Source organism: Choloepus didactylus, chromosome 18 (genome assembly GCF_015220235.1).
Source record: "Choloepus didactylus isolate mChoDid1 chromosome 18, mChoDid1.pri, whole genome shotgun sequence".
Classification (NCBI taxonomy): domain Eukaryota; kingdom Metazoa; phylum Chordata; class Mammalia; order Pilosa; family Megalonychidae; genus Choloepus; species Choloepus didactylus.
The window spans coordinates 55,802,026-55,829,909 of record NC_051324.1 but is presented as its reverse complement, the minus strand read 5'-3'; the positions used below and the strand labels follow the sequence as shown (position 1 = coordinate 55,829,909).

General features: G+C 37.2%; 1 protein-coding gene across 2 annotated transcripts in view; it reads right to left on the bottom strand.

The window, feature by feature from the left end:
* Window positions 1-27,884, bottom strand: part of SMURF2 (SMAD specific E3 ubiquitin protein ligase 2) — a 158,048-nt gene that overhangs the window by 48,567 nt on the left and 81,597 nt on the right. The window contains exon 3 of one of the 2 annotated variants that reach the window (XM_037810230.1): window positions 22,377-22,485. In XM_037810230.1, coding sequence (XP_037666158.1) covers window positions 22,377-22,485 — 109 coding nt within the window. Of the gene's footprint in view, window positions 1-152; window positions 259-22,376; window positions 22,486-27,884 lie in introns of those variants that run through there. The other variant, XM_037810231.1, reaches the window with a different exon arrangement.

Genomic DNA, 27,884 nt, shown 5'->3' with positions numbered 1-27,884 from the left:
CTTCTTGCCAGGAACAAAAATTCTAAAACAAAGAACTTTCATCACAGTCACATTTTAAATACATTTCAATTACATTACTTACTACCTCAGGAAATACTTAGTTATATTTCAAAGGGCATTGTCAAGGCTGACAGACCAAAAATCTGACCTACCTGTTATGTTTTAAAATGCTGTAGAACAAAAGCTGTTTGTAACGCTTTTCCCCTGCTTCTTTCCTGTATGCAGGCCTTGAGCGAGCAGGACTCTTGCAGATTTCACTTCACTGCCTGCAGACAAGCAGAGCAGGGAAAAGCGTTACTGTACTTGTCTGTGCATACCTGCAAGTAAGTAAAAGCTCTACCACAGTGAACTGTTAACATGGCATAAATCCATGCAAAAATATAATCAAATAGCATAGTTATATCAGTAAAAACCCTACTTACTTCAATGACTCTTAGAGGTCAAATTTTTGGTCTAGCAACCTTGACCTTAAAGCATCATTCACTAAAGCAGTAATATTGGAAAACTTCACCTAATATATTAAAAAGCCTAAACCTCTTGAACGAGGGCTAAAACTTTTAATGAAGACCATGGAAATCACACGTGGGCCCCTGGACATAACTGTGACTAAAGCATGCCTACTCCTGTACTTTCAATAATGTAAGCCAAGACATTCCCTGTTTAAGACTACATGGGTTTGGTATTTGTTGCTTGCAAAGAAAATCTGGACTAAAATATCATTCACTATGCACATACCAATATTCAAATAGACCTAACAGACCTAACTTGGATATATCTATATGATATATCAAAATTCTAGAACCAGAATCAAAATCAAACCTTTTTTTAAAAATTTACTTTAAACCAGTTTTCCAAATGATAAGCCTGGTTTACAGGCATAGTGAAAAATCAATTCCCTCAGCCCTCAGGTAGTCTAACATTGGCTTAAGCAAATTCATCTGTTTAGTACAATGTGGCATAATATTGTTTGTGTGTACCGTAATGTGGAAAAGGTTTGGAAGCTCAGTAATGAACTAATTATGGACCTTCTGGAAGATATCCCAACCTTGAATTAGCATAAATTATGAATTATAGCACAGGATTTTAATATACATGTCACAGACATTTTTATCCAAATATTCGTGGGCTAGGAATAAATATTCTTGGGCGAGGAAACTGTCATTTCTTATACCAAAAGAAGTATGTGTTCTCACTTTTTTATTTATTTAAATGAAATTTTATTGATATATATTCACATAACATACTGTCCTTCAAAGTGTACAATCAGTTGTTCATAGTATCATCATATAGTTGTGCATTCATCACCACAATCAATCTTTGAACATTTTCATTACTCCAAAAAATAAAATTAAAATTAAATAAAAAAGAACATCCAAAACATTCCATTCCCCTCCTCCCCACATTGTTTATTTACTTTTTGTATGTTCTCACTTTAAGGAAACCTCACATAATACAATACACATGGCAACAGTAAATTCTTTCACAATTGAAAGTTAACTAAAAGGCTCTATTAGGTTCAACTAAAACTTTGACTAGACTAAAAACTATGTCATTTATAGACAACTTCTCAGGATACTCCACTGTGAAGGACACTTCTATAGTGAAGTACAATATCACCACACAGATTGCGGTAATCAAGCTATGTACCCCAGAAAAAACATGATCTTAATTTTAATCCTGTGGAACCAATGTTAATAGGACCTTTTGAAGAAGTTATTTTTAGTTAAGGTGTGGTCAACTGAATCAGGATGATAGGTCTTAATCCTATTACCAGAGGCTTTATAGAGAAGGCCACAGAGAGAAAGTCATGGGGAAAAGCAGAAGTCAACAGAATCCGGAAAAGAAAGGGGAAGACATCACCATGTCCATTATCATATGACAGAAAAGCCAAGGACCAAAGATCACAGGTAGCCAGCTCCAGAATGCTACAGTCTTCAAGGAAAAAGCATCATCACCTTGCTGATGTCTCGATTTTGGACTACTGCTAGCCTCAAAACTGTGAGCAAATAAATTCCTATTGTTTAAATCAATCCATCATGTTATTTGTTTTAGAAGCTGGGAAACTAAAAGATAGAACAAAATGTGGTAAGTACTCAATGAGGATTTTTGCTAACCTTAAAATATTAGACTTATGTTTGCAGACATACAAACATATAAACTGTTTCTCCCACCAAGGCCCCTCCAACGTAGCACCTTGGAAACAAGCAGGATAGAAGTCCTGGGTTGTCAGTTAATATCAGCTTTTTAAAAAGACAACAAGCATATGATAAGATGCTCAACATCACTGAGTCATTAGGAGAATGCAAATCAAAACCCCAAGATACTACTTTATACCACTAGATTAGCTACTATTTAAAAAAAAAAAAAATAGTAAGAATGTGGAGAAATTGGCACCTTTGTACACTGCTGGTGGGAATGTAAAATGGATCAGCCACTGTGGAAAACAGTTTGGCAGTGACTCAAAAAATGAAACAGAATTACCACAGACTTGGCAATTCCACTCCTAGACATACTGTCAAAAAAACTGATAACAGGTACTCAAACAAATAACATGTAAAAATGTGTCATAACAGCATTATTCACAAAAGCCAAAAGGTAGAAACATCCAAAATACTCATCAAATGGATGAATGGATAAACAAATTGTGCCTCATCTATACAATGGAATATATTCAGACATAAAAAGCAAACAAGTACTGATACATGCTGCAGCACGGATAAACCTCAAAAACATTATGCTAAGTGAAAGAAGCCAGTCGCAAAAGGTCATATATTGCATGATTCCATTTATATGAAATATTCAGAACAGGTAAATCCAGAGAGACAGAAAGCAGACTGGTGGTTCCAAAAGTTAGGGTATAGGGAGAATGGAATAATTGCTTAATGAGTTCAGGAGGCTTTCAGGAGTTCAATTCCTAACAGACCTAACTTGGATATATCTATATGATATATCAAAATTCTAGAACCAGAATCAAAATCAAACTTTTTTTTTAAAAATTTACATTAAACCAGTTTCCCAAATGATAAGCCTGATTCATAGGCATGGTAAAATATCGATTCCCTCAGCCCTCTGCATAGTCTAACACTGGCTTAAGCAAATTCATCTGTTTAGTACAGTGTGCCATAATATCATTGTTTGTGAGTACCGTGATGAGCTCAGGGTTTCCTTTTGGGGTGATGAATATGTTTGGGATCTAGACAGAGATGGTGATTGAACAACATTATGAATGTGAATTGTTCACTTTAAAATGGTTAATTTTATGTGATATGAATTTCACCTCAATTTAAAAAACACACACACACACACAAAAACTAAAATTGTGGGCCTATTTGAAGAAAATTCATTCAGGCCCAGCTTAAGAAAAATTAGACTAGAGACCATCTCCATTCACAGAGATCTTGTTCCCAAGGTGGCTTTGCAAGTTAATTGCCTGGAATGGCAGAACCTGTTTTCCCATAAAAACAATGTTATACAAGACTATGGGTCTGAAGCATAGCATCTTACCAAAAGTAGAGAATCAAACTAAGCAAAACAAATGTTTCTACAGGAAAATGGATGAGTTTAGACCTGAGGTGCCAAGGTTACTTTCTTACCCTGCTTTGAAGCCTTTGTAACTGAATCGAGAACTTCTCCATACCTCTGTTAACAGTGCTCCCTCTACCCAAGCAGAGTAGTAACCAGGAAAAGCAGGGAGTTCCTAGAGACCTTTCTTAGTTTGGTCAGGCCCTGTCACACCTTTTCACTTCTGTACTTAGAGGAAACTAGGACTCTAGCTACACCAACTACCACCAATCTATTTCAAACTAAGGTTTTCATCTCTAGCTTAGCCCAAAGACAAACTCACAGCTCTGCAGGATTTTTGGTTTGGGTTTTGCTTGTCGTTTGAAGATATTCTATAGCTTATGAAAGTGGGGAAAGCTCCTTTCTTACTTCCCCCATTTAGACATACAATTATGTGGAAATCATACAATGGTAATCAAAGGCACTAGTGGCATACAAAAGACTCGAGAATTATCTGGATTTCTTAGTATTTAAAAAAAAAAAAAAAAAGGGTTTCCAATATATTTCTTTTAAAGTCAACTCAGGAAAGTACTCCAAGAATGTTAACCTTTCTCTTTTACCCCTCCACTTCCCAATCCATACTAACAGTCCTAGGCAGAGTGAAAAGGTGCATATGGACTGACGACCTTCTCAAATAGCAGTGGTATATTTAGTGAATGTGTGAGGAAAGGCTCAGTGAAATTCTCTTATTTAGCTTGGGACTATTTCAGGCTCTGAAGACCCTAAAAGCCCGTCCCCAAGCCACCCAAAATCCCCTAACTATACCGTCTTAACAACTATCTTCTTCCCTCCCACACTCCAAATTTAAGAATTACCTCTTCCTTTCCTCTCTAATCAAAACTCCCACTTCTTTAGTACGATTAATCACTAAAAGAATCTAATTAAACCAGTAAAAACTTAATTATCCCAGAGGTATATGAAAAGAGGATGGTAAGTTGACCAAAATTAGTTTCTAAATAGTACACTTCTAAGCAGTGAGACAAAATGTAGGATTTCTGGTACAAAATGAGTATATAAAATAACATTAAATAAATATTTACTGTGTACCAAGTGCTATGTTACTTCAAAAGCAGGACAAGGGACACTTCCTGGAAAAACACATGAATAGTTTGTGATCTTACCATAACATGAACTCAAAAATGAGCTTTTACATTATTCACAAAAATCAGAGCTTTCACTAGATCTGAAATGGTATCAAGGACACTACAATCATATACTGTTTAATTATTATCTTTCTAACTTAAATTAGTCCAGATTTTCTATAAGCTAGTTTTCTTGATGCTCTTTTAAAACTTCAGATTCCAACATCTCTGTTCATAGAGTAAAGCAAGCCCACATGTACATCCATCATTTCAGACACCCTCCATTTCCTGGCACACATGTTATTTCCATGGAGTACAGGAGTTTTAAGTCAGAAATTATAGTTCCCATGGAATAGTGGATTAGCAATACAGTAAGTACTTTCTTGCCTTTAAATTCAATATGACAGCTTTCTGAAGATAAAAAACACAAAAAATCAATTAAGTCTTACAAATAATTCAAAAAGTCGTAATTACAGATAATTCTAAAATTTTTATATTTTTAAATAATTATTGACTTTTACACATAGCAGGTTGTAAAGTAATCATAAAATGGTTCAAAAAACAAATCCCAGAAAACATTTAAATAATATTAGCAGAAACACCGTTCATAGAACATACTACAAAAATGCCACAGCAGAGCTTCATGAAGTGAATAAGCTTGACTGCCCTTGTCATTTATCTTAAGTAATAAAAAATATAGAACAGATCATCTTAGTGACCGACTGTGATTCTATCATTAACAAGTCTTGCGATCCATTATGACTCTTGTCAATACTATCTACCGAAATGATGAGCAAATTTGTATTTATTTCCATGTTGGTCATTACATCTCAATCTTTAACTATGCCCCTCACCCCTTAGTCTTTATAGACTAATTAAAGCTTCAACTTGTTCGGTTTATCCTCATATAATACTTTCTCCCTACAAGTTCCTTCCCTATACTTCCTACTCAAAATCCTTCCATTGTTTTTTCTTTACCTGGCTCTTTCATTCATTCAATAGAAGTTTACTGAACAGCTCTAGGCACTGAAGACACAGCAGTAAACACACCAGGAATTTTACATTCTAGTGGAGATAGAAAATGAATGTCAGATGGTAATAAACGTGCTATGGAGAAAAAGCAGGATAGGAAAAGGAAAGGAGGGAATTGTTATTTTATAGAGATTGGTTAAGGAAGTCCTCGTGAAAAGGAGCCATTTAAATACAGCTCTCAGGAGGACACATCCTAAGGTGACCTCAAGGAGTCACACGCCTGTTGCAATCCCCTCCCCCACAAGTGCAGGCAGAACCTGTGACTTGCTTCTCAATCAAAACAATGTGGCCAAGGTGATAGGCTCTCACGCACATCATTCTATTACATTACAGAAGTCTGCATCTTAGCAAACCGGAGTAAGAGACTCTTACTGCTGGCCTTGAAGCAGCAAGCTGCCATGTTGTTAAAGCCCAAGTAAAGTCAAGGAACTGCAGGCAGCCTCTAGAAGCCAAGAGCAGTCCTGGGCCAACAACCAGCAAGAAGAGGGACATCAGTCCTACAGCTGCAATAAAATGAATTCTGCCAACAACCTGAAGGAGGCTGAAAGCAGATCTTTGCCCCAATCAAGCCTGTGAAGAGACCACAGCACAGACAACACATGGATTGCAGTCTAGTGAGCCCAAGTAGAGGACCCAGGAAATTCATGCCCAGACTACTGACTCTCAAAACCATGAGATAATAAATGAATGTTATATTTAAGCCACTAAATTTGGGTAACTTGTTACACGGCAACAGAAAAGTTAAAATGAATCTGGAGGGAGTTAAGAGAGCCAACTATGCAGATATCAGAGAAATCAAGCAGAGGAAACAAGGACCTGAGGCACAGGCAGGAGCGTGCTTTACATGTTCAACAAAGATCAAGGAGGACAGAGTGTGTGAGTGCAGCACAGTGGAGAAGAAGGGCCATGGATAAAGTTAGAAGTAATGAAGAGCTATGGCAGAGAATGGTTAGTTGTTCAAGCCATTCCTGCTTTCCTGGGCACTGAGCTAGACTACAACTCCCAGATGGCCATAAAAAGTTACAGGCAATGAAACATGAATAATGGCACATGTCACCATCAAGCCCGGTCTATTTTTAAAAATATCCCACTCTCCCTCTCCTCCTTTGGGGGGCTGAATGTCAAAGCCCAGGGAGATCCCTTGAAAACATACATTGATAATGAAGGTCTTGACACTGTCTTGCCTCCCTGAAAAATGAACTTTTTTTAATGTACAAAAAAACTAATATTGTGTTAAGCCTCTTTTTTTTAATTGTCACAATTTGATTAAGTAGTTTCCTTTTTTTTCAACTTTATCAAAAAATTAAAAAACAAACAAAACAAAGGAATAAGAAAAACCTAAAATAACTACTTTGCTTCCAACATGTTCCTACCATACCCCAAGAAAATTTGTTAAGTTCCTCTTATGGGTTGAATTATGTCCTCCAAAAAGTTAAGTTCAAGTTCTAACCCCTGGTCCTGTGAACGTGACCTGATTTGGAAATAGGATCCCTGAAGCTGTAACTGGTTAAAATGAGGCCAAACCAGAAAGGGACAGACCCCTAATACAATATGACTGCTCTCCTTATAAGAAGGGGAAGTTTGTACACAGACAGACACAGGGGAGAAGGCGATAGGAAGACGGAGGGAGATTCACATACAAGCCAACGAATACCAAAGACTGCCAACAAACACTAAAAGCCAGAAGAGGCAAGGAAGGATTTTCCCTTATAGGTTTCAGATAGAGCACAGCACTACCGACACTGTGATTTTGGACTTCTAGCTTTCAGAACTATAAGAATAAATTTCAGTTGTCTTGAGCTGCCAAGTTTGTGGTACTTTGTTATAGCAACTCTAGGAAACTAAGGCAGTCACTGACTGTTCTAGTTTGCTAATGCCGCAGAATGCAAAACACCAGAGATGGACAGGCTTTTATAAAACGGGGGTTTATTTCACTACACAGTTACAGTCTTAAGGCCACAAAGCATCCAAGGTAACACCTCAGCAATTGGGTACCTTCACCAGAGGACGGCCAGTGGTGTCCGGAAAACCTCTGTTATCTAGGAAGGCAGCTGGTGTCTGCTCCAAAGCTCCGGCCTCAAAACGGCTTTCTCCCAGGACATTCCTTTCTAGCAAGCTTGCTTCTCTTCAAAACATCACTCCCAGCTGCACTCTCTTCCTCCCCCCGAGTCAGCTCATTTATGTAGCTCCACCGATCAAGGCCCACCCCGAATGGGTGGGGACATGCCTCCATGGGAACATCTCATCAAAATGATCATTACCCACAGCTGAGTGGGGCACATTCCAAGCAAATCTAACCAGCACCAAAAATGTCTGCCCCACACAAGACCACAAAGATAATGGCATTTGGGGGACACAATACATTCAAACTGGCACATTCCACCCCCTGGAACCCAAAATGACATTATCTTTACAAATACAAAATACATTCATTTCATCACAATATCTCAAATCACTTCAGTAACAAAAGTTAAGTACAAAATCCCATCAAAATCAATTTAGGCGTGGTCAGTCCTAAGGCATACTTTTCCTTTAGCTTTGGATCTGTGGATTTAGAACAAGTTATATGCTTCCAATATACAAAGGAGGGACATTCATAGGATAAACATTCCCATTGCCATAAGGAGAAACAGTAAGGAAAACAGGGTTAAGAGGACCAAAACAGTTCTTAAAACCTGCAGGACAAACTCCATTAGATTTCAAAGTCTGAGAGTCATTAACAGAACAACATTGCATCCTTGGGGCTTGAGAGAGTGGGAGCCTAACCCTTCCCAAGGGCCTTTTTGGCAGCTGTTTCCTCTCCAAATGCTTGGGTGAGTGCTCCAACATTTCCACACATTGGGGAGACCACCTTCTCGGCTCCACCCTCCTCAAACCCCGGGGCAGCTCCCGGATTCCCTTCCATCTCCGGGGCACACGCTCAACCCCTTCAGAACAGCGTGGTGGCAGCCAGGCTCTCCCCAATTCCCTGGGAATGTGCTCCACCCTCTTTGGGGCTTGGGGTGGCAGGACATTTCCTGAGCAAGGAGGCGGAAGGCCCGCCCTCGACCTCCAGGGCAAACTCACCCTTTCCCTGCGTGTGGGCTGCTCCGCTCTCTCAGCCCTAGACCTCCTGACTCCTGACCTCAACCTCCATGGCTCTGTCTTTGAAGAGATTTTTCCTTTAATTTTTTCCTTGTCTGTCTCCTCCAGTCCAGACCGGCAATGGCTCTGTCTATAAAGATCTCGCAAAAATTCTGTTGGCTTTGCATGATGCATGCAGGGGTCAAAGCCATCAGACAACAGGAGTTTCCACAAATCCTTTCTGGATAATTCCATCTCCAATCTTGGCTTGTACTGAAATGGCAGCTGGATTCCATGTTTGGTTACATCCTCATGTTGGGCTGTAGCTTCTGGGATTACACCCCCTGGAAGCTCGTAATTTTCCAAGCCATCAGCTTCTGGTTTCTTTGAACCCAAGAGTTCAGTTCTAAGTTTATCTCTCTCTGCTCGCATTTTACTATAAGCTGCAAGGAGAAGCCAGGATATGTCCTCCACACGTAGTCTGGAGATCTCCTCAGCTAAGTATTCCAGGTTGTTGCTTCCAGATTCTTTTGCAACAACACATTCATCATTTCTGCTCAAGTCCTCATCAGAAGTATCTTTAGAGTCCATATTTCCACAAACAGTCTCTTTAAAGCAGTTTTGGCCTTTTCTATCAAGCTCCTCACAACTCTTCCAGAAACTCCCCCTTATCCATTTAAAAAGCCGTTCCAACATGTTTGGTATTTGCAAACTCAGCAGCAAAAGCACCCCACTTCCGGTACCAAAATCTGTTCTAGTTTGCTAATGCCGCAGAATGCAAAACACCAGAGATGGACAGGCTTTTATAAAACGGGGGTTTATTTCACTACACAGTTACAGTCTTAAGGCCACAAAGCATCCAAGGTAACACCTCAGCAATTGGGTACCTTCACCAGAGGACGGCCAGTGGTGTCCAGAAAACCTCTGTTATCTAGGAAGGCAGCTGGTGTCTGCTCCAAAGCTCCGGCCTCAAAACGGCTTTCTCCCAGGACATTCCTTTCTAGCAAGCTTGCTTCTCTTCAAAACATCACTCCCAGCTGCACTCTCTTCCTCCCCCCGAGTCAGCTCATTTATGTAGCTCCACCGATCAAGGCCCACCCCGAATGGGTGGGGACATGCCTCCATGGGAACATCTCATCAAAATGATCATTACCCACAGCTGAGTGGGGCACATTCCAAGCAAATCTAACCAGCACCAAAAATGTCTGCCCCACACAAGACCACAAAGATAATGGCATTTGGGGGACACAATACATTCAAACTGGCACACTGACTTTTTAAGGTTGTCTACTATATCAAATTAGCCTACCCTAACCAATATAAGAGACAAATGAAGGTCTTGTAATATGGTCCTGCAACCCTGTTATTGGATATATACTTGGAAGAACTGAGAGCAGGGTCACTAATGGACATGTGCACACTGGTTTCTACGGCAGCAGGATTTGGATGGAGGTGCCTAAGTTTACATCGACAAACAGAATGGTGAACTGTGGTATATGCATACAATAGAACACTGAGTTGCTGCAAGAAGGAATGAACTTGTGAGATTGCAACTAGGTGAATGGACCTTGAGGACAGTATACTGAGTGAAATTAAGACAGAAACAAAAAGACAAACATTATAACACCTCACTAATATGGACTAACTATAATGTGCAAACTCTGAAAATTGAATCTGAGAGCATAGGTTATCAGGGGAAGGCTTACTGTAAAGGTTCCTAGATTGTAAGCTCTTATAGCAGTCACATAATTTCATGAGTTGTATTGGTTATTTCTAAATTCTGAGATGCTAAGCTGTTTGTGTATAACCTGGTCGATCCCTGGAACTTCAGGTATCTGTGTGACACCTGACAATCAGAGCCAGAGTTCAGCAGCTACGACTGTCAGCATTACCCCACATAGCAACTGTTAAAGAAGCTGAAGAAGAGACCAGACTTCAATTAAGATATGAATGAAATGGACTTGGTTAGGACTAAGGTTAATCAGACTAAAGGGTAAAGGATGACAGTGGCTGTGTTTTAAAACTTCAACTTCTGTGTGAGACCAAAGGAAGAGATGTTTATTTGGTGCAAAATCTATATTTTCTGTAGCACACCATATAATTTAACTCGTATGGTCAGTTTATTCAAACACCATAATTAACATGGAAACTTGAATAGGGTGTGAGATCTGGTTGGTTTGTATGGGTTAGCATGAAGCCCCAATACATCCCAGAGTAATTTGGGCAGAGAATAAAAAGTATTTAGAAAGTCCCCTTGAGGGACTTAGGGAAAATGTGAAAATATTAAACTTCCCCACCTGAGGAATTACTGATATTCTCACAAGCATTGGGGACTACCAATGTTTAGAAGACCGAGCCCTAGATTTTGGGGCTTGCCCTTATGAAGCCTGTTACTGCAAAGGACAGGCTAAGCCTACTTATAATTGTGCCTAAGAGTCATCCCCAGAGAACCTCTCGTTGCTCAGATGTGGCCTCTCTCTTTAAGACAACTCAGGAGGTGGACTTACTGCCCTCCATCCTATGTGGAACATGATTCCCAGGGATGAGCCTGGACCCGGCATCGAGGGACTGAGAAAGCCTTCTGGACCAAAAGGAAGAGGAGAAATGAAACAAAATAAAGCTTCAGCAGATGAGAGATTTCAGAAGGAGTCAAGAGGTCATTCTGGAGGTTATTCTTATGCGTTATATAGATATCCCTTTTAGTTTTTAGCGTATTAGAATAGCTATAAAGAAATACCTGAAACTGTTGAACTGCAACCTAGTTGCCTTGATTCTTGAAGATGACTAACTATATAGCTTATACTGTGTGACATGTGATTGTGGAAACCTTGTGACTCACACTCCCTTTATCCAGTGAATGGAAAGATAAGAAGAAAAATGGGGACAAAAAGCAAATGAATAATAGGAGGAGAAGAGGGTTATGGGATGTTTTGTGTGTTCTTTTTACTTTTGTTTTTATTCTTCCTTTTTTTTTTAGAGTAATGAAAATGTTCACATATTGTGGCGATGAATGCACAACTATAGGATGATACTGTGAACAACTGTACACTTTGGTAAATGAATATATCTCAATAAATTGCATTTAAAAAATTACTAAAAAGGTCTTGTAAGCCACAGGATAAACTTTGGCTTTTATTCCAAGTAAGACAGGAAGTCAATGGGGGATCTTGATCAGAAGAGTGAAAAATTGGAAATATCTTTTAACATAAGCACTCTAGCTGTATGTTGAGAAAGACCATAGGGCAAGGTGAGAAAAGGATGGAGACTGGTTAGGAGTATAAGGCATGGGTCAGCAAACTACAGTCTGTGGTGCAAATCCATCAGAACAGAGGATATAGTATGATTTCATTTTTTTTCCAAGGATAGAAATATTTTAAAACTTTAAGGTCATATTAATAATATTCAGAATGTCTACTTCTATCCATTCACATTGCCACTTTCCCATTATAAGGCATCATTTTCCACTTGCTGGATTACTCCATAGTATTGGAACTAGTATCCTTGCCATTCTTGCATACCTCTAAGCCATTTTTCACATTATGGCCAAAATGTCCATTCTTAGATATAAACCTGATTATAGTATTTCCCCACTTAAAACGTTTTCATTGTTCCCCACTGCTTTTAGGATAGTATTCAAGTTTACTAACAGGTTTTCAAGGACTTTGATGAATTGGCCCCTGCTTACCTCTCTTTGCCTGTCATTTACCACTCTTCTCTTACCTTACATGACCTCTCTGATCCTGCCTATCTGAAACTGTTTCCAGAGACACATTTCCTTTTGTCTCTAGGTCTTACCACAAACTGCTTTTGCTTAGCACCTTCTTAGCTCTTCCTTTTTTAAAGCTAATTTCTACAAAAGGTTTAACCCTAAATGCCCCTTCTTCTGGGATACTCTCCCAACTCCTAAATCAGAATTAAGAAGTTCAATGTCTCTCCATAATGCCCTCTACCTTCCCAATATTCTTTCTTATCATACTTCTAAAGTAGGCATTTTCATTATTATTATTGTTGTTGTTGTTGTTATTGTTATTACTAGAAACTCACGCACAAGGGGTTAGATAACAAGCTAAAGCTCACAGAGTAAGTGGTAGAACTGGGAAACCAGGCAGTTTTACTTCTCTCTATGGCCTACATGTGAGCTCCTATTTATTTGTTCATTAAGTTAACTTGGAGTTATTGAGCCATAGACAGAGGAGCATACACAAAAACATTATTCTTAGTTGTTTCCAGGTATCTTAATGTTAGAGCAGAGATATGACATTTGTTCACATGTGGTTTAGAAGGTCAAATTTTAAAAACTGGCCAAAATCAAGGTTGAGCTGGGGAAACTAGGGTAGTTCTAGAGGTAATGGTTTAGAAGTAGGATAGGTAAGGTGTCAGACATAGAAGTTTTGCTGGGAGGCCTAAGTTCAATTTTTATAGGTAAACACAAGTGGAATGTTTTGAAGAAAAGTTGAGATCAATGAACAATGAAAAAGAATGGTAGTTAAGCTTAAAAGGCTGAAGGTCTTGGCAAGTCAGGGTAATTAACATGTTTATAATATGAGAGACGTTGAAAAAATGGTAGAAGCTGGAGAGCAGATATATATGCAGTAAACAAATTAGCAATCTGGAAAAAGCTGAAATCTAAGCCAGCAGAAAGGAGTGGACTAGAAGAAAGACTGTTACTGCTACAAACCCCCTGAAATATTCCCAAAATGGGAGCCCTAGATATTCTGCAGGGATTGGTGGGGCGGAGTGGGGTAGCAAACAACAGATTGGTGATGATGTTTAAAAGGAATAGAAAAGCCTCCAGAATCTTTTCCCCAGTCAGCTCATCCCCAGCCCTATAGGAGACCAATGATTTATTCTCTGCAAAGTTCTCTGCTCAGGGACACTGGGCAGAGCTGAGGGAGGAGGTAAAATTCCACAATAAAAACATGGGTATTTAGAAGAAGTTAACATAGTGAATGGATGGAGAGACCTCTCAGAACCCTTAAAACTGTTCGGCTCCAACACACTAGCATCTAAGATTATAGGCCCCAGGCAGGAGACAGGAGAATTCTGTGCAGTGAAAATATTACAGTTATGCCAAAACACTCTAGCCAGAAGACCACCTCCAACCACACTCACAGGGCTTACCATCAACATTTAAGTGCCTGAACTCAGAAATAAAAGATTGACCAAAACCAAACTAAGAGGAAAAAAAAGGAACTCAGAAAACAGAGGCAATTCAGGCAAGAGAAAAAAATGATGATTAACACCCACTCTCTCATCAGAGATAATACTGCATCTAAGAATAAGAGCTTATGAAAGAGATATTCAGAAAGCAAAATGATCTTGGAAGTTAAAAATAATGAGAGCAGAAATTAAAATTTAATAGGAATGCTGGAATCAAAGTTGTACAAACAACCCAGAAAGTATATCTTTAAAAACAAACCTTAAATACGGAAGAAACGAGAAAACAAAAGATGTTCAATTCAGGAGTTCCAGAAAAAAACAAAAAGCAGGAAAGAAGGAAAATGGAGGAGAGGAAATCAACTAAAAGTAAACAGAAAATTTTCCCCTAAAGATCTTAAACATTCATATTAAAAGGCCCCAAGTACCTAGCACAATGATTTAGATAACCAAGTCCACAATCATAAAATTTAACATCCAAGATAAAGAAAATACCATGAAATCTACTGGTAGATAACTTTAATCATGAAGGACCAAAATCAAAATGCCGTGAGCAAAACTCTAAATCTTCACTGCTAAAATGGTAGTCACTAGCAACATGTGGCTACTGAGTACTCAAAATGTGGCTAGTTCAACTACTTTCCAAAACAGCAGGATACACATTCTTCTCAAGTGCTCATGGAACTTTCTCAAGAACAGACAAAATGCTGGGGCACAATAGAGGTCTTAATAAATTTAAAGATACAGAAATTATACAAAGCACTTTCTCTGATCACAACGGAATGAAGGTGGAAAAAAATAACAAAAGGAGAACCAGAAAACACACAAATATATGGAGGTTAAACAACACACTCTTAAACAATCATTGGGTCAAGGAAGAAACTACAAGAGAATCAGTAAGTATCTCGAGACAAATGAAAATGAAAATGAGAATACAATGTGTCAAAACTTATGGGACGCAAAGACTGAGAGGGAAATTCACAGCCCTAAACACCTACATTAAAAAGGAGGAAAGAGTTAAAATCAATGACCTAACTGAACAACTGGAGAAACTGGAAAAAGAACAGCAAACTAATCCCAAAGTGACCAGAAGGAAAGAAATAACAAAGATTAGAGCTGAAATTAATGAAATGGAAAATACAAAAACAACAGAGAATCAATAAAACCAAAAGTTGATTCTTTGAGATCAATAAAATCGACAAACCCTTAGCTAGACTGACAAAGACAAAAAGAGAGAAGACACAAATAAATAAAATCAGAAACAAGAGGGGTACATTACCAGGAACCCCAAAGAAATAAAAAAGGTCCTACATGGCTACTATGAACAAATGTATGCCAACAAGCTAGAGAACTTAGAAGAAATGGACAACTTCCCAGAAACACATGAACAACCTACACTGACATGAGGAAGAACCAGAAGACCTCAACAAACCAATCACAAGGAAAGAGATAAAGAGATTAAATTAGTCATCAAAAACTTACCAACAAAGAAAAGCCCAGGACCAGAAGGCTTCACTGGCGAGTTTTACCAAGCATTCCAAGAAAACTTAATACCATTCCTGCTCCAACTCTTGCAAAAAAATTAAAGAGGGAACACTACCTAATTCATTCTATGAAGCCAATATTACCCTACTAAAGCCAGATAAAGACACTACAAGAAAATTTCAGACCAATCTCTCTAATGAATACAGATTTAAAAAAAATTCAACAATATCCCTGCAAATAGAATCAAACAGCATATTAAAAGATTTATACACCACGACCAAGTGGATTTTATTCCAGGTATGCACACGTAGTTTAAAACAAGAAAATCAATGTAATACACTACATTAACAAATCAAAAGGGAAAAACCATGTGATTATCTGGATTGACACAAAAAGGCATTTGACTAAATTCAGCATCCTTTCATGACAAAAATACTCTGAAAGGTAGAAATCTACTCCTTCATTATCAAATGCCCAACCTCCACCCTCTTTTTATCTCCTGATAACTTAATTTCTACACTCTTCTCCAAATCTCTCTCCCCTGTCTTTTCCTATCTGTCTGTAGCACTCCCTTTAGTATTTCCTGTAAAGGAGGTCTCCCGTTCACAAAATCTCTGAGTCTTGTTTACCTGCAAATATTTTAAACTCTCCCTCATTTTTTTTTTTTTAAATTCAGTTCTATTGAGATATAGTCACATACCATACAATCACCCATGGTATACAATCAACTGTTCACAGCACCATCTTACAGTTGTACATTCATCACCCTAATCTATTTTTGAACATTTTCCTTACACCAGAAAGAATAAGAATAAAAAAATAAAAATTAAAAAAGAACACCCAAATCACCCTTGCATCCCACCCTATTTTTCATTTAGGTTTTGTCCCCATTTTTCTACTCATCCATCCATACACTGGATAGATCTCCCTCATTTTTGAAGGACAGTTTTGCCAGATATAGGATTCTTGGTTGGCAGTTTTTCTCTTTCAATATCTTCAATATATCATACCACTGCCTTTTTGCCTCCATGGTTTCTGCTGAGATCCGCACTTAACCTTATCGAGCTTCTCTTGTATATGATGGATTGCTTTTCTCTTGCTGCTTTCAGAATTCTCTCTTGGACATTTGAAAATCTGGTAAGTAAGTGTCTTGGAGTAGGTCTATTTGGATCAATTCTGTTTGGGGTACACTGTGCTTCTTGGACCTATAATTTTATGTCTTTCATAAGAGTTGGGAAATTTTCATTGATTATTTCCTCTATTATTCTTTCTGCCTCTTGTCCCTTCTCTTCTTCTGGGACATCTATAATGTGTATATTTGGGCGCTTCATGCTGTCATCCCATTCCCTGAGACCCCTGATCATATTTTTTCCATTATTTTCCCTATCTGTTCTTTTGTGTGTGTAGGATTTTAGATGTCCTGTCCTCTAGTTTATGATCCTTTCTTCCACCTCTCCAAGTCTGCTGTTGTATGGCTCCATTGTGTTTTTCATCTCTTCTATTGTGCCTTTCATTCCCATAAGTTCTGTCATTTGTGTTTTCAAGTTTACTAATTATTCCTTATGATCACCCAGTGTCTTCTTTATATCCTTCATCTCTTTTGTCACATTTTATTTCAACTCGTTGATTTGATTTACAAGATTTGTTTGAGTATCTTTAATTAGTTGTTTCAACTCCTAAATCTCAATTGAGATGTTAGTTTGTTACTTTGACTGGGCCATATCTTCATGTTTCCTAGTGTGGCTTGTGATTGTTTGCCATCTAGGCATCTGATTTTCTTGATTAGTTTATTCTGGAGGTTGTTTTCTCTCTTTTGACTAGGGTTTCCTTGGTGGCTGTCTCTGATGTCCATCTTTTATTTGTTTCTCTCACTGTCCAGTTGAGATTTTCTTGATTAGTTTATTCTGGAGGTTGTTTTCTCTCTTTTGACTAGGGTTTCCTTGGTGGCTGTCTCTGATGTCCATCTTTTATTTGTTTCTCTCACTGTCCAGTTGAGATTTTCTTGATTAGTTTATTCTGGAGGTTGTCTTCTCTCTTTTGACTAGGATTTTCTTGGTGGCTGTCTCTGATGTCCATCTTTTATTTGTTTCTCTCACTGGCTCTCCCCCCTAGTTTTCCTCTCAAAATCAGGTACCCACCATGGCCTGCCACAGGAATGGGAGTTCCGCACTGGGCACCCCAGCAAGTTCACTGTGTGTAGTAATACAGATCTGCTGGCTTCCAGTGGTGCTCTGTTTTCCACTGGCCTGGGTTTGTTTTGGGGCCCTGCTTTAACAGTTGGGTCTTCCATATTTCTCAGCCATACAGGGCATGTAGACCAGCTCCTGTGCTCCTAAGAAAGGGTCTGAAGCATCTTGTTTAAGTGTTTCAATGCCCTTGCACCTTCCTGACTGTCCAGCAGATGGCAATGTTCAGTAATTTAATTGTTCTCAGAAGCTGCTTTGCCTCCAAGCACAGGCTGCACCTACACAGGTGAGCTGAAACTGCAGGATTCCTACGTCCTCACTTTGCCAGCCAAAATCTGGCTTATTGTGGAGCTCCACATGTGACACAGTACTCCCTCAACTGACCCAGTACTGGAGCCATCCACATAGCAAGGAAACAGCCACCAAATGCTGCTTCCCTCAACAGTGGGGGAAGGACTTTCAGACCCAGGGCTGGAAATGCAGTCTCTGTCCACGTTTTCTCAGTCTCTTTGTTCCTCACTGACCTGGGCCTTGAGGTGTCCTCCCCTGTCCCCTAGGTCTTCAAACAGTGGGGGTATGTCTCACTGCTGTGAGAGATTTTATAGACTGCGTCCCTGGTGGGAGGGGTCCCGCCTGCTGATTCTGTGCCTTTCAAGCACTGAGCCTGGGGTGGGGGAGGGGGAGGTGGCAGACAGCCTGGGATGGAAGATTCCTACCTGTTATTTCTTCTCTTTCTTCAATTTGGCATTTTCAGGGTCCTCCTCCAGAGTTTCAAACAATTCAAAATTGTCCTTTTTTTGTCACTGAACCTCTCGAGAGAAGTTTTCAGTAACTGTTTACGTTGTGATGTTGATGACATCGCTCCCAACTGATCTCGCTCCCAAGCCCATTCAACTAGGACAGAACAGTCGCTTCAATAAATGACGTTGGGAGAACTGGATACCCATAATCAAAACAATGCAAGAGGACCTCTATTCATACCCTATTCAAAAATTAACTCAAAATGGATCAAAGACCTAAATATAAGAACCAGTACCATAAAACTCCTGGAAGAAAATGTAGGGAAACATTCTCAAGATCTCATGAAAAGCAGTAATTTCTTAGACTTTACACCCAAAGCACAAGCAACAAATGAAAAACAAACAGATAAATGAGAACTCCTCAAAATCAAGAACATCAGTGCTTCAAAGGACCTTGTCAAAAGTGTGAAAAGGCAACCAACTCAATAGGAGAAAAGACCTGGAAACCACATTTTTGATAAGGGTTTGATATCCAGAATATATAAAGAAATCCCACAGCTCAACAATAAAAAGACAAACCACCAAATTAAAAATTGGGCAAAGGAGATAAATAGACATTTCTTCCAAGAGGAAATACAGAGGGCTAAGAGGCACATGAAAAGATGTTCAGCTTCACTAGCTTCAGTTGCTACTAGGAAAATGCAAGTCAAAACCAAAATGAGATCATCTCATACCTACTAGAATGGCCACTGTTAAACAAAAAGGAAACTACAAATGTTGGAGAGGTTGTGGAGAAACTGGAACACTTATTCACTGCTGGTGGGAATATAAAATGGTACAGCCGCTGTGGAGGATGGTTTGCCAGTTCCTTTGGAAGCTAAGTACAGAATTGCCTTATGACTCAGCAATCCTGCTTCCTGGGATATACCAGAAGATCTGAAAGCAGGGATGTGAACAGACACTTGCACACCAATGTTAATAATGGTATTATTCACAATTGCCAAAAGATGGAAATACCCACTGTCCATCAACAGACGAATGGATAAACAAAATGTCACATAAACATATGATGGAATATTATTCAGCAATAAGAAGAAATGAAGTTCTGAAGTGCACAAGGATGAACCCTGAGGACACTGTGCTAAGTGAAGTAAATCAAACACAAAAGGACAAATATTTTATGATCTCACTGATATGAACTAATTAGAATATGTAAACTCAGAGACATAAAGAATATGGATTACCAGGATACAGAATGAGGCTAAAGAATAGGGAGCAGTTGCTTAATATGTACAGAATATTTAACTAGATAAACTTAAACATTTGAAAATGGACAGAGGTGATGGTAACACTGCTGAGTGGTGTGTAAGTATGATAGAAAGGAGAAGTTTAGAGTCATGAACATCACCAGAAGGAAAGTTGGAGGTTAAAACATGGGAATGTATAATATAGTGAATCTTGTAGTGGACAATCTTGTACTGGACCATGACTAACTGTACAAATATTAAAAAAAATAATAAATTCTTTCATGAAATAGAGCAGATGTATGACACCATTAATAAGGAATTAATAATAGAGGGGTATATGGGAAAAATGTACCTATTGCAAACTATGGACTATAATTAACAGTAATATTTTAATATGCAATTTTATTGAGATATATTCACATAACGTACAATCCTTCAAAGTGTACAATCAGTTGTTCATAGTATCATCATATAACAGTAATACTGCAATACTCTTTCATCTACAGTAACAAATACACCACATCAAAATACTATGGGTCAATAATATAGGGTGATAGGTAGTATGGGAGGAATAGGGTTTTCTTTTATTAATTTTTATTTCTTTTCTAGAGTAATGAAAATGGTCTAAATTTGATCATGGGGCTGTATGCACAACTATTTGATGATAATTGAGATAATGACTGTATACTTTGGATGGTTTCTATGCTGTGTGAATATATCTCAATAAAATTGCATTTTAAAAAAAATGTGGCTAGTTCAAATTGAGTTGTGCTGTTAAGTGCAAAACAAAAATGAACTCTTGATTTTAAACTCAGTACAAAAATATACAAAATCTTAATTATTTTACATTGATTACACATTGAAATGAGACGATTTGGACATAGTAAATTAAATAAAATATATTATTAAACCTAATCTCATGTTTCTTTTTACTTTTTTCAATGTGGCTACTAGAAAATTTTAAATTATAGCTGTGCCTCACATTATATTTCTGTTTGACAGCACTGATCTAGATGTAGAAGACAATGGAACAATGTATTCAAAAATTTGAGGAAAAAAGATATCTCACCTAGAAGTCTATACCCAGATAAACTATCAATCAAGTAAAGAAGATAAAATGTATTTCCAGACAATATCTCAAACTTTTTCCCATCTGTTTTAGTTTTCTAGCTGCTATAACAAACATCATACAGTGAGCTGGCTTAAATGGGAATTCACTGGCTCATGGCTTTGAGGCCAGAAGTCCAAATTCAAGGTATCTGCAAGCAATGCTTTCTCCCAAAGACTGTGGTGTTATGGGGCTGGCTGCTGGTGATCTTTGGTCCTTGGCTTTTCCATTATGTTGCAACACATATGGCAGTATCTTCCTCTTTCTTTTCCAGGCTCCTCTGACTTCCACCATCTGACTGCTTCCACAGCTTCTCTTTTCTTTGTCCAATTTCCTTTGTTCATAAGGATTTCAGTCATATTTAATTAAGGCCCATCCTCATTCAGTTTGGGCACACCTTAATCCACTGAATCTTCAAAGGTCCTATTTACAAATGGGTTCACACACACAGGACCAGGGATTGGGACCTGAACATGCCTCTTGTGAGGGACATGATTCAATTTCCAATAATATCTTTGTACTGTTTCTGAGACAGAGGATTTATTTCACCAAAACAGGGGAGTAAACAAAAAAAGTGGACGTCACTGGACCTAGAAGAGGCAAAGGAAATTCCCAACATAATGATAAAGGTAAAGCCCAGAATAACTGTGCATCAGGTCTTAGAAAACCACCAGGTTAGATTGGGGCAAGAGAATAGAGGCTCCAGGAGGGATATTTCCAAGAAGAAAACAAAACCAATGGAACATCTGACATGGTTGAACACTTGGAGAGGAGATGTTCAATTCTGTAGGAGAGCTTGGGAATTAACTAATGGGAACTATTAAGCAAATGGCAAAGTAAGATAGTTGTTAACTTCAGAAAAAAAAAGTTAGAAAAAGAAAATGTAATCACTGTATACCATGAGACTGATAAATGAATATTTACATAATCGTAATGTAAGCACTGAACAATGATTTAACCAAAAAGGTTCAATAACTATAATTGAGCGCTGTGAGAAAGGAAAGAGCATGTGTGTATTGTGGGAGTGGGGATGGTGGTATCAGCTGTAAAAGTTGTATCTTTATCTTCTATGATAGAAAATTTAAAAAATAACACTAAAAACCAACAACCAAAAAAAAAAACCTCAGAAGTTATAAAATAAGCATGATATCTAGAAAGAGAGGCTAAATACCAGAATAAACAGTCAGTTTATTGAGAGGAGTTACCTTGAGAATGGGAATCAGAAAAAGAACAGGGCAGGGAATGTCTGTTTTCCGTTAAAAGCCTTATAGTACCATTTGCCTTTTTTTTTTTTTTTAGAATACATACTATTGCGAATGAAATAAAATTAAAAAAAGAAAGAAAGAAAGAAAGAATCCACACAGAAGCAAAAAAGAATGCCCATGAGTACACTCCAACTCTGACTTCTGGTTTTATACTTACAAATGGCCCAAAGTGAATTAATACCTTCATTTAACTGAAAAAGTTGCATGGAAACTGCTCTAATCTGTAAGCCACTTTCATTTCATTCTTCATAGGCTTATCAAAAGTACCTCATCTTACAAAACCAACTATCTATAAGCCAAAGTATGTGCCAGCTGGGTTTTTCTACCCCTTCCGTGGAGAACAAATTATACTACAGCTCAAACTCAGATCATTTTCAGTGATTCTTTTCAAAGACTATATCAAATAATATTAATTCTATATTTTGTTTCAGAACAATTGTTTAAACCTACAGGTCATAGTGCTGATTCCACTTTGGATCGAGTGTATTCTTCACAGTATCTGTTGAATGGCATTGCCCAGATCCATCAACCACCACCTTAGCAAATGGATCAGGAAGTCCTGTGAAAAAAAAGGGAAGATTTTTTTTAAATTAAAGAATATTCTGACATGTGAGATAGAAGATTGATTACCTTTATAAAGATGGCCATTTCCTATAAGACAATTAAAAGATTATTCCAAAAAAATAAAAAAAAAATAAAAAAAAAATAAAAAAAAAAGATTATTCCATTCTTTAATTCTTTTTTAAAAAGTTTGAAATTTAGCTAAAAATGAAAAGTGGTCCATTTTAAGACTAAGATTAAAGTTACTTCCACATTAAATACCAAAAACTACATTTTTTTTTCCTGTCTCAAAACACTTCTCAGTTTAAACTACCAAAGTCTAGAGGTTATATCATAATATGGAAGTTTTTATAGATCATTATCAGCCCTCTGACCCCAGGAAGGTGAACACTTAAAATATTCATGTTTCTCTTAGCCCTTTCCACATACCTCCTTTGGTAGCTCATTTAAAGAAAGAGCTTTTCAGAGGTTTTCACACAGGAAAATGAGCTACAAAGAAATCAAATTAGTCAACAAGTTTTACTGAATAACTATCATGAGTAATGAAGGATTGAAACAAAAAATGAAATACTTTGCCTTAGAAGAACTTACTATCGAACTGGATAAATAAGAATACCATACAAGAAAAAGAAATTCTGAGAAGAAACAAGTGCTTAACTATCATAATTATAAGAGCAAATACTTACAACACTAAGTCAGGCACTATTCCAAATGTTTTACATATATTACATCTTTTAATCCTCCCAATAACCCTGTGGAGTAGATACTATTATTATGCCTAATTTACTGATGAGGAAACTGAGGCACAAAAGGGTTAATTAACTATCCCAAGGTTACACAGTAATGTAGTCTAGCTCCAGATTTCATGCTTTTAAGCCCTATGCTATTTTATACCTCTCATTTACTATGCAATTCAACAGTGAATACAGTAAGATCTTAAAAAAACAAGAGAGCAGTTTGGGTTTGAACAATTAAAAAAAAAAAAAAAGGAAATGGGACTCATCTGGATTTTAAAAAGATGAATAGGAAAAGGAGTACTTTCCTACTAGTAGGAAGAGCTAGGAAAAGCTTTGAGAAGACTCACCAAAGTGTGTGTGCTAAGCTATAAAAGTAAATACTGTTGGATAGATAAGACTGATCCGATCAGAGAGGCTTTAAAAGCCAGAAATGGAACATGGCTGTAAATACACTGCCATATCTTTCTATTTGTGGTATTGAGAGTGGACTGGAAAAAGGTGAAGACTACAGGCAGAGCGAACACCTACGAAGCTGTTATAGTAAACCAACAGTAAGAGCCTGAACTAAGAAAATTACATGAAAAGGGAAGGAAATATTGTTAAGAGAGCTACTCTGAAAGATCTAATATAAATTGTAGTGTTAAAGATGACACTACAGGTTTTCAGCCCAAAGTAACAATGAAAAGAATGGTCCTTTTTACAAAAGGAAGTTACAAGAAGAAGGTGGAACTAGGTAAATATTGAGAGAAAAATGACAATTTAGGTGTTAGACATATTGGGATAATGTAGACTTCCTGTTGACAGGTGAAAATACTAGAACAAAACGTTGGTAAGTGCTGATGACTAGAGAAACTTTGCATCTCAGCATCTATGCTGATTTTTTTTTTTTTAAGTCAAAATTCAGGGCCAGGGAGAAATCTCCTATCCAATTCCCTAATTGTACAATTCAGTGATCTGTCACTTTCAAATACAGGAGGACCACAATTTAAGAGTGTCAAGTTTTTAAGAAGAAACTTGGTAAGCTAAGGCTATTTAACTATACAGTTCTTGAAGTTTTGTGAAAGTCATATTCTTTCAACAATACCTAATCATTTGTAAACATGTTTAATGGAAGATTACTTTCCCCTTTACCCTCAATAGTGTAACTGAGAAGTTAGGACTTAAGGTATGATTATGATTACTGAAACATTATATAGATATTTCTTCTTTACTTTTTGGTATATTAGAGCAGACAAAGGGAAATACCTAAAATCTCTGAACTGTAAGCCAGCTGCCTTGATCTCTGATGATTGTATAAGCCCTTATCTTGTGTCCTTTAGATTCTAAAAACCTTGTGACTGATCCTCATTTATACCCATTTTATCTGGTTTTTCAATTTCAGAGTCTTATGATCACTAGACAGTACCTAATTGTTTATTAGTGAAGGGCCTTGGGTAAGCCTAGAACTAACTCACCCCAATTCCAAAGTTATCTTGATAACTGAAGCTGGATCTAACCAAAATGGGCTTGCTTGAAACGCACAGTAGCTTAGACTTTAAACTGTAAGTGACCTATACCTCATTATAATACTAAAAATCTCACCCACCATATTAAGGCCCCTATTTTCTTATATACATTCTGTGACTAAGCATGTAATAAATCTGTGCATGCTCAATAATTAGATCACCTCTAATTACATCATCTAGAGTAACTGTGCTCATTATCCTAAAACCTGCCCATCTTTTGATATTATAAAACTATGCAGTTCAGGCAAACATATTTTTAGGCCAAAGGGCCATCTCATCTGCTTCGTACCTAGCAATAAACTTTTTCTCTCTTTGAAACCCTGGTATCTCAGGAATTGGTCATTTGAGCACATTGCTTTTGAATGTAGCATTCCATTTTTCTCTCAACATTCATCTAGCTCCACTGGTAGAAAATTTTTCTCTCCCTTTCATTCTTTTGAGTCTCTCTAAATAAACAAGCATATAAAGGTATGTAAGCAAAAACATACCTTTATGTTTTTGTAAACAAAAACAAGAACAAAAATCACATTTCTAGCTTTCCCTTTGGGCATTAACTAGTTAAAAAAATTAAGGACTAAGAAAAATAGCTTTGTCCACGATAAACCTCTAAGTATGATTTCCAGATCCTTAATTAAGTAGAAAATCATGAGTCCCAGCCTCCAGTATTTCTCTACAAGCTCTATCTATACCTTAACAAAAAATACCTGGGTTTCAACTTAACTTGATTATGTTATTTTATAAAAATTTAACTTGAGAGTCAAGTAACCCTAATGTGGTCTAAACTATCAAATTTTCTGAGGTTGATGAAGTAAGAGTAATTAGAGTAATTAAAGTAATTTGCTTATTTTTTATTGAAGTAATTAATTTGCTTATTTTTTTAAATTTCTCAATTCTCCCCATAATTTCTGAGTCATATAAAATAGCTAAAGTTCAAGAACTTTCTTACTACACAAATGGACTTGGACTACAAACAACAGCGAAAGAAAACTCCAACTCACAAGAATGGGACTAGTACTGCCAAGTGAGTTACTTTCTAGAAAAAAATAATGCTCTATTTTTGATGCAGGGATGAGGGTGGGGAGGAATTTAACCACCCCCCAAACCTCTGGTTCTGAATGACTTCAGTCTGGCCCCTGTTAAAATGTCTTAACATGGAATCTTACACACAAACCTTTTATTTAAATGTTCCATAACAGAAAGAGAAAAAAATATGCCACAAATGAAAACATTCTTAAAAAAAAAAAAAAAAGCCCACAGATAAAGGATAGATGTATATATGTGACAAAGTCAGTGGTAGAAAGTGAATGATAGTTAATAGTAGGTATATGGGTGGTCACTGTAAAATTCTTTTCATGTTGCTTGTTTCAAAATTTTTATGCTGAAATCTTGGGAAGTTATATAACTTTTTTGATGCATTTTTATTTTGATATAATTTCAAACTTACAAAAAAGTTACAAGAATAGTACCTTTTACTAGTTCTATACACTCTTTACTCAGATTGACAGATCTTATCTATTTGCTTTCCCTATGGTTTCTGCATTTTTTTCCTAAACCACTAGAAAGTATGGTAAAGACATAGCTTCCCTTTACTACTAAATGAATGTAACTTATTTTTTAAAAACCCAATAAGCTCAAAACAAAGTTCCAAAATATGAGTTAAAAAAAACTTCTCAGAAATGGTAGTACCTTGGAATAAATAGTATTACCTCACATAACAAATTACTCCAAAAGACATCATATGAACATGGATTTTTTTCTTGAGGTTAAAAAAAAAAAACATAAAAATCTATTTCATCACCCTACAGACATGTTTCATATCAAAATTTACTTGTCTTATTCAACATGGTTTAAGCTGAATGAATAACTAGCAAAACAATTATATTTCATGACCAATGATTACTGTACTCTAAATAAACATATACTTATTGAAATAAATTAATTAAGGAATTTAGAACTATAACCTTAAGTAATTCTTCTTCTGAAATTAATGGGAGCAACCCTCAACTCATGAATAGTTAAAAAATATCCCTAAATCAATGTCTAAGTCTGTTAGAGTGGTGATTTGGGACCTTCACCAGGGTGAAATGGGGGATACTTCCATCCCTGGCTGACTTTCCTTCTGGCTTGGCTTTCCTGTTTCCCTTTCCAGAGCCATCAAATGTTTCTTCCAATCCTGGGTTTTAAAGATGATCACATATTTTTCCCTCATTTTCTTACCCCTGAAGTAAACTCACTGCCTTCACAGTAAAAAGGGAAAAGATGTTCTTCTTCCTTTTTTTCACCTACTATTAAGGAAAGATAAAGATTACATAAGTTATAGCAATGGGCTCTCAGAAGTTTACAAAGAAAATTATGATTCCTCTAGATTCCCAAAGAAAACTTAGACAAGGATATCTGGATATTTTAATGGATAAGCTGTGTCTTTGTCTTGGGGCTCTGAAGAAGGAAAGGAATTTGGGAAGGAATGCTACAAGAAAAAACTGAAGATTTATCTTCAAAGACAGTGCTGGTCTAATTATTATTCTTGTTATTTTTGTGTGTGTGCTAATGAAGGTGTCAGGGATTGATTTAGGTGATGAATGTACAACTATGTAATGGTACTGTAAACAATCGAAAGTACAATTTGTTTTGTATGACTGCGTGGTATGTGAATATATCTCAATAAAATGATGATTTAAAAAAAAAAAAAAAAAAGACAGTGCTGGAGCTAGAAGAGCAGATGTCTTGAAGAGAACAGAAGCAGCTGTAAGGGTGTCTTCTCTTCACTTCCTCTCTTTTCTCCTTACCACCTGCCTATCCAATCCTATCTGCTGCATTCTAGTCCTACTATGATAAATCCTACCTTAAGAACAACCTTGAGGGTAATTAAGGGTTATTAAGGCAAGAGAAAGGGATGAGATGGGTATTCCAGCAAGGATGACTAGAAATTGTAGTTGCAACTACTAGAGATGTGGCAGGTGACAGCAGAGAGAGACAGAGTTCTGTGGCCACTGTGACACGTAAGGGCCCCCCAGCTCACAGTACATAAACTGAGCAGTGCTTACAACTTTCTTCTTAACTATGTTACAAATTAACTGCTTTCCCACAGATTATGTTATTTATAAGCTTTAATTCAGTTCTACTCTAGAAAATTGGAAATAATAAAATTTCAAATG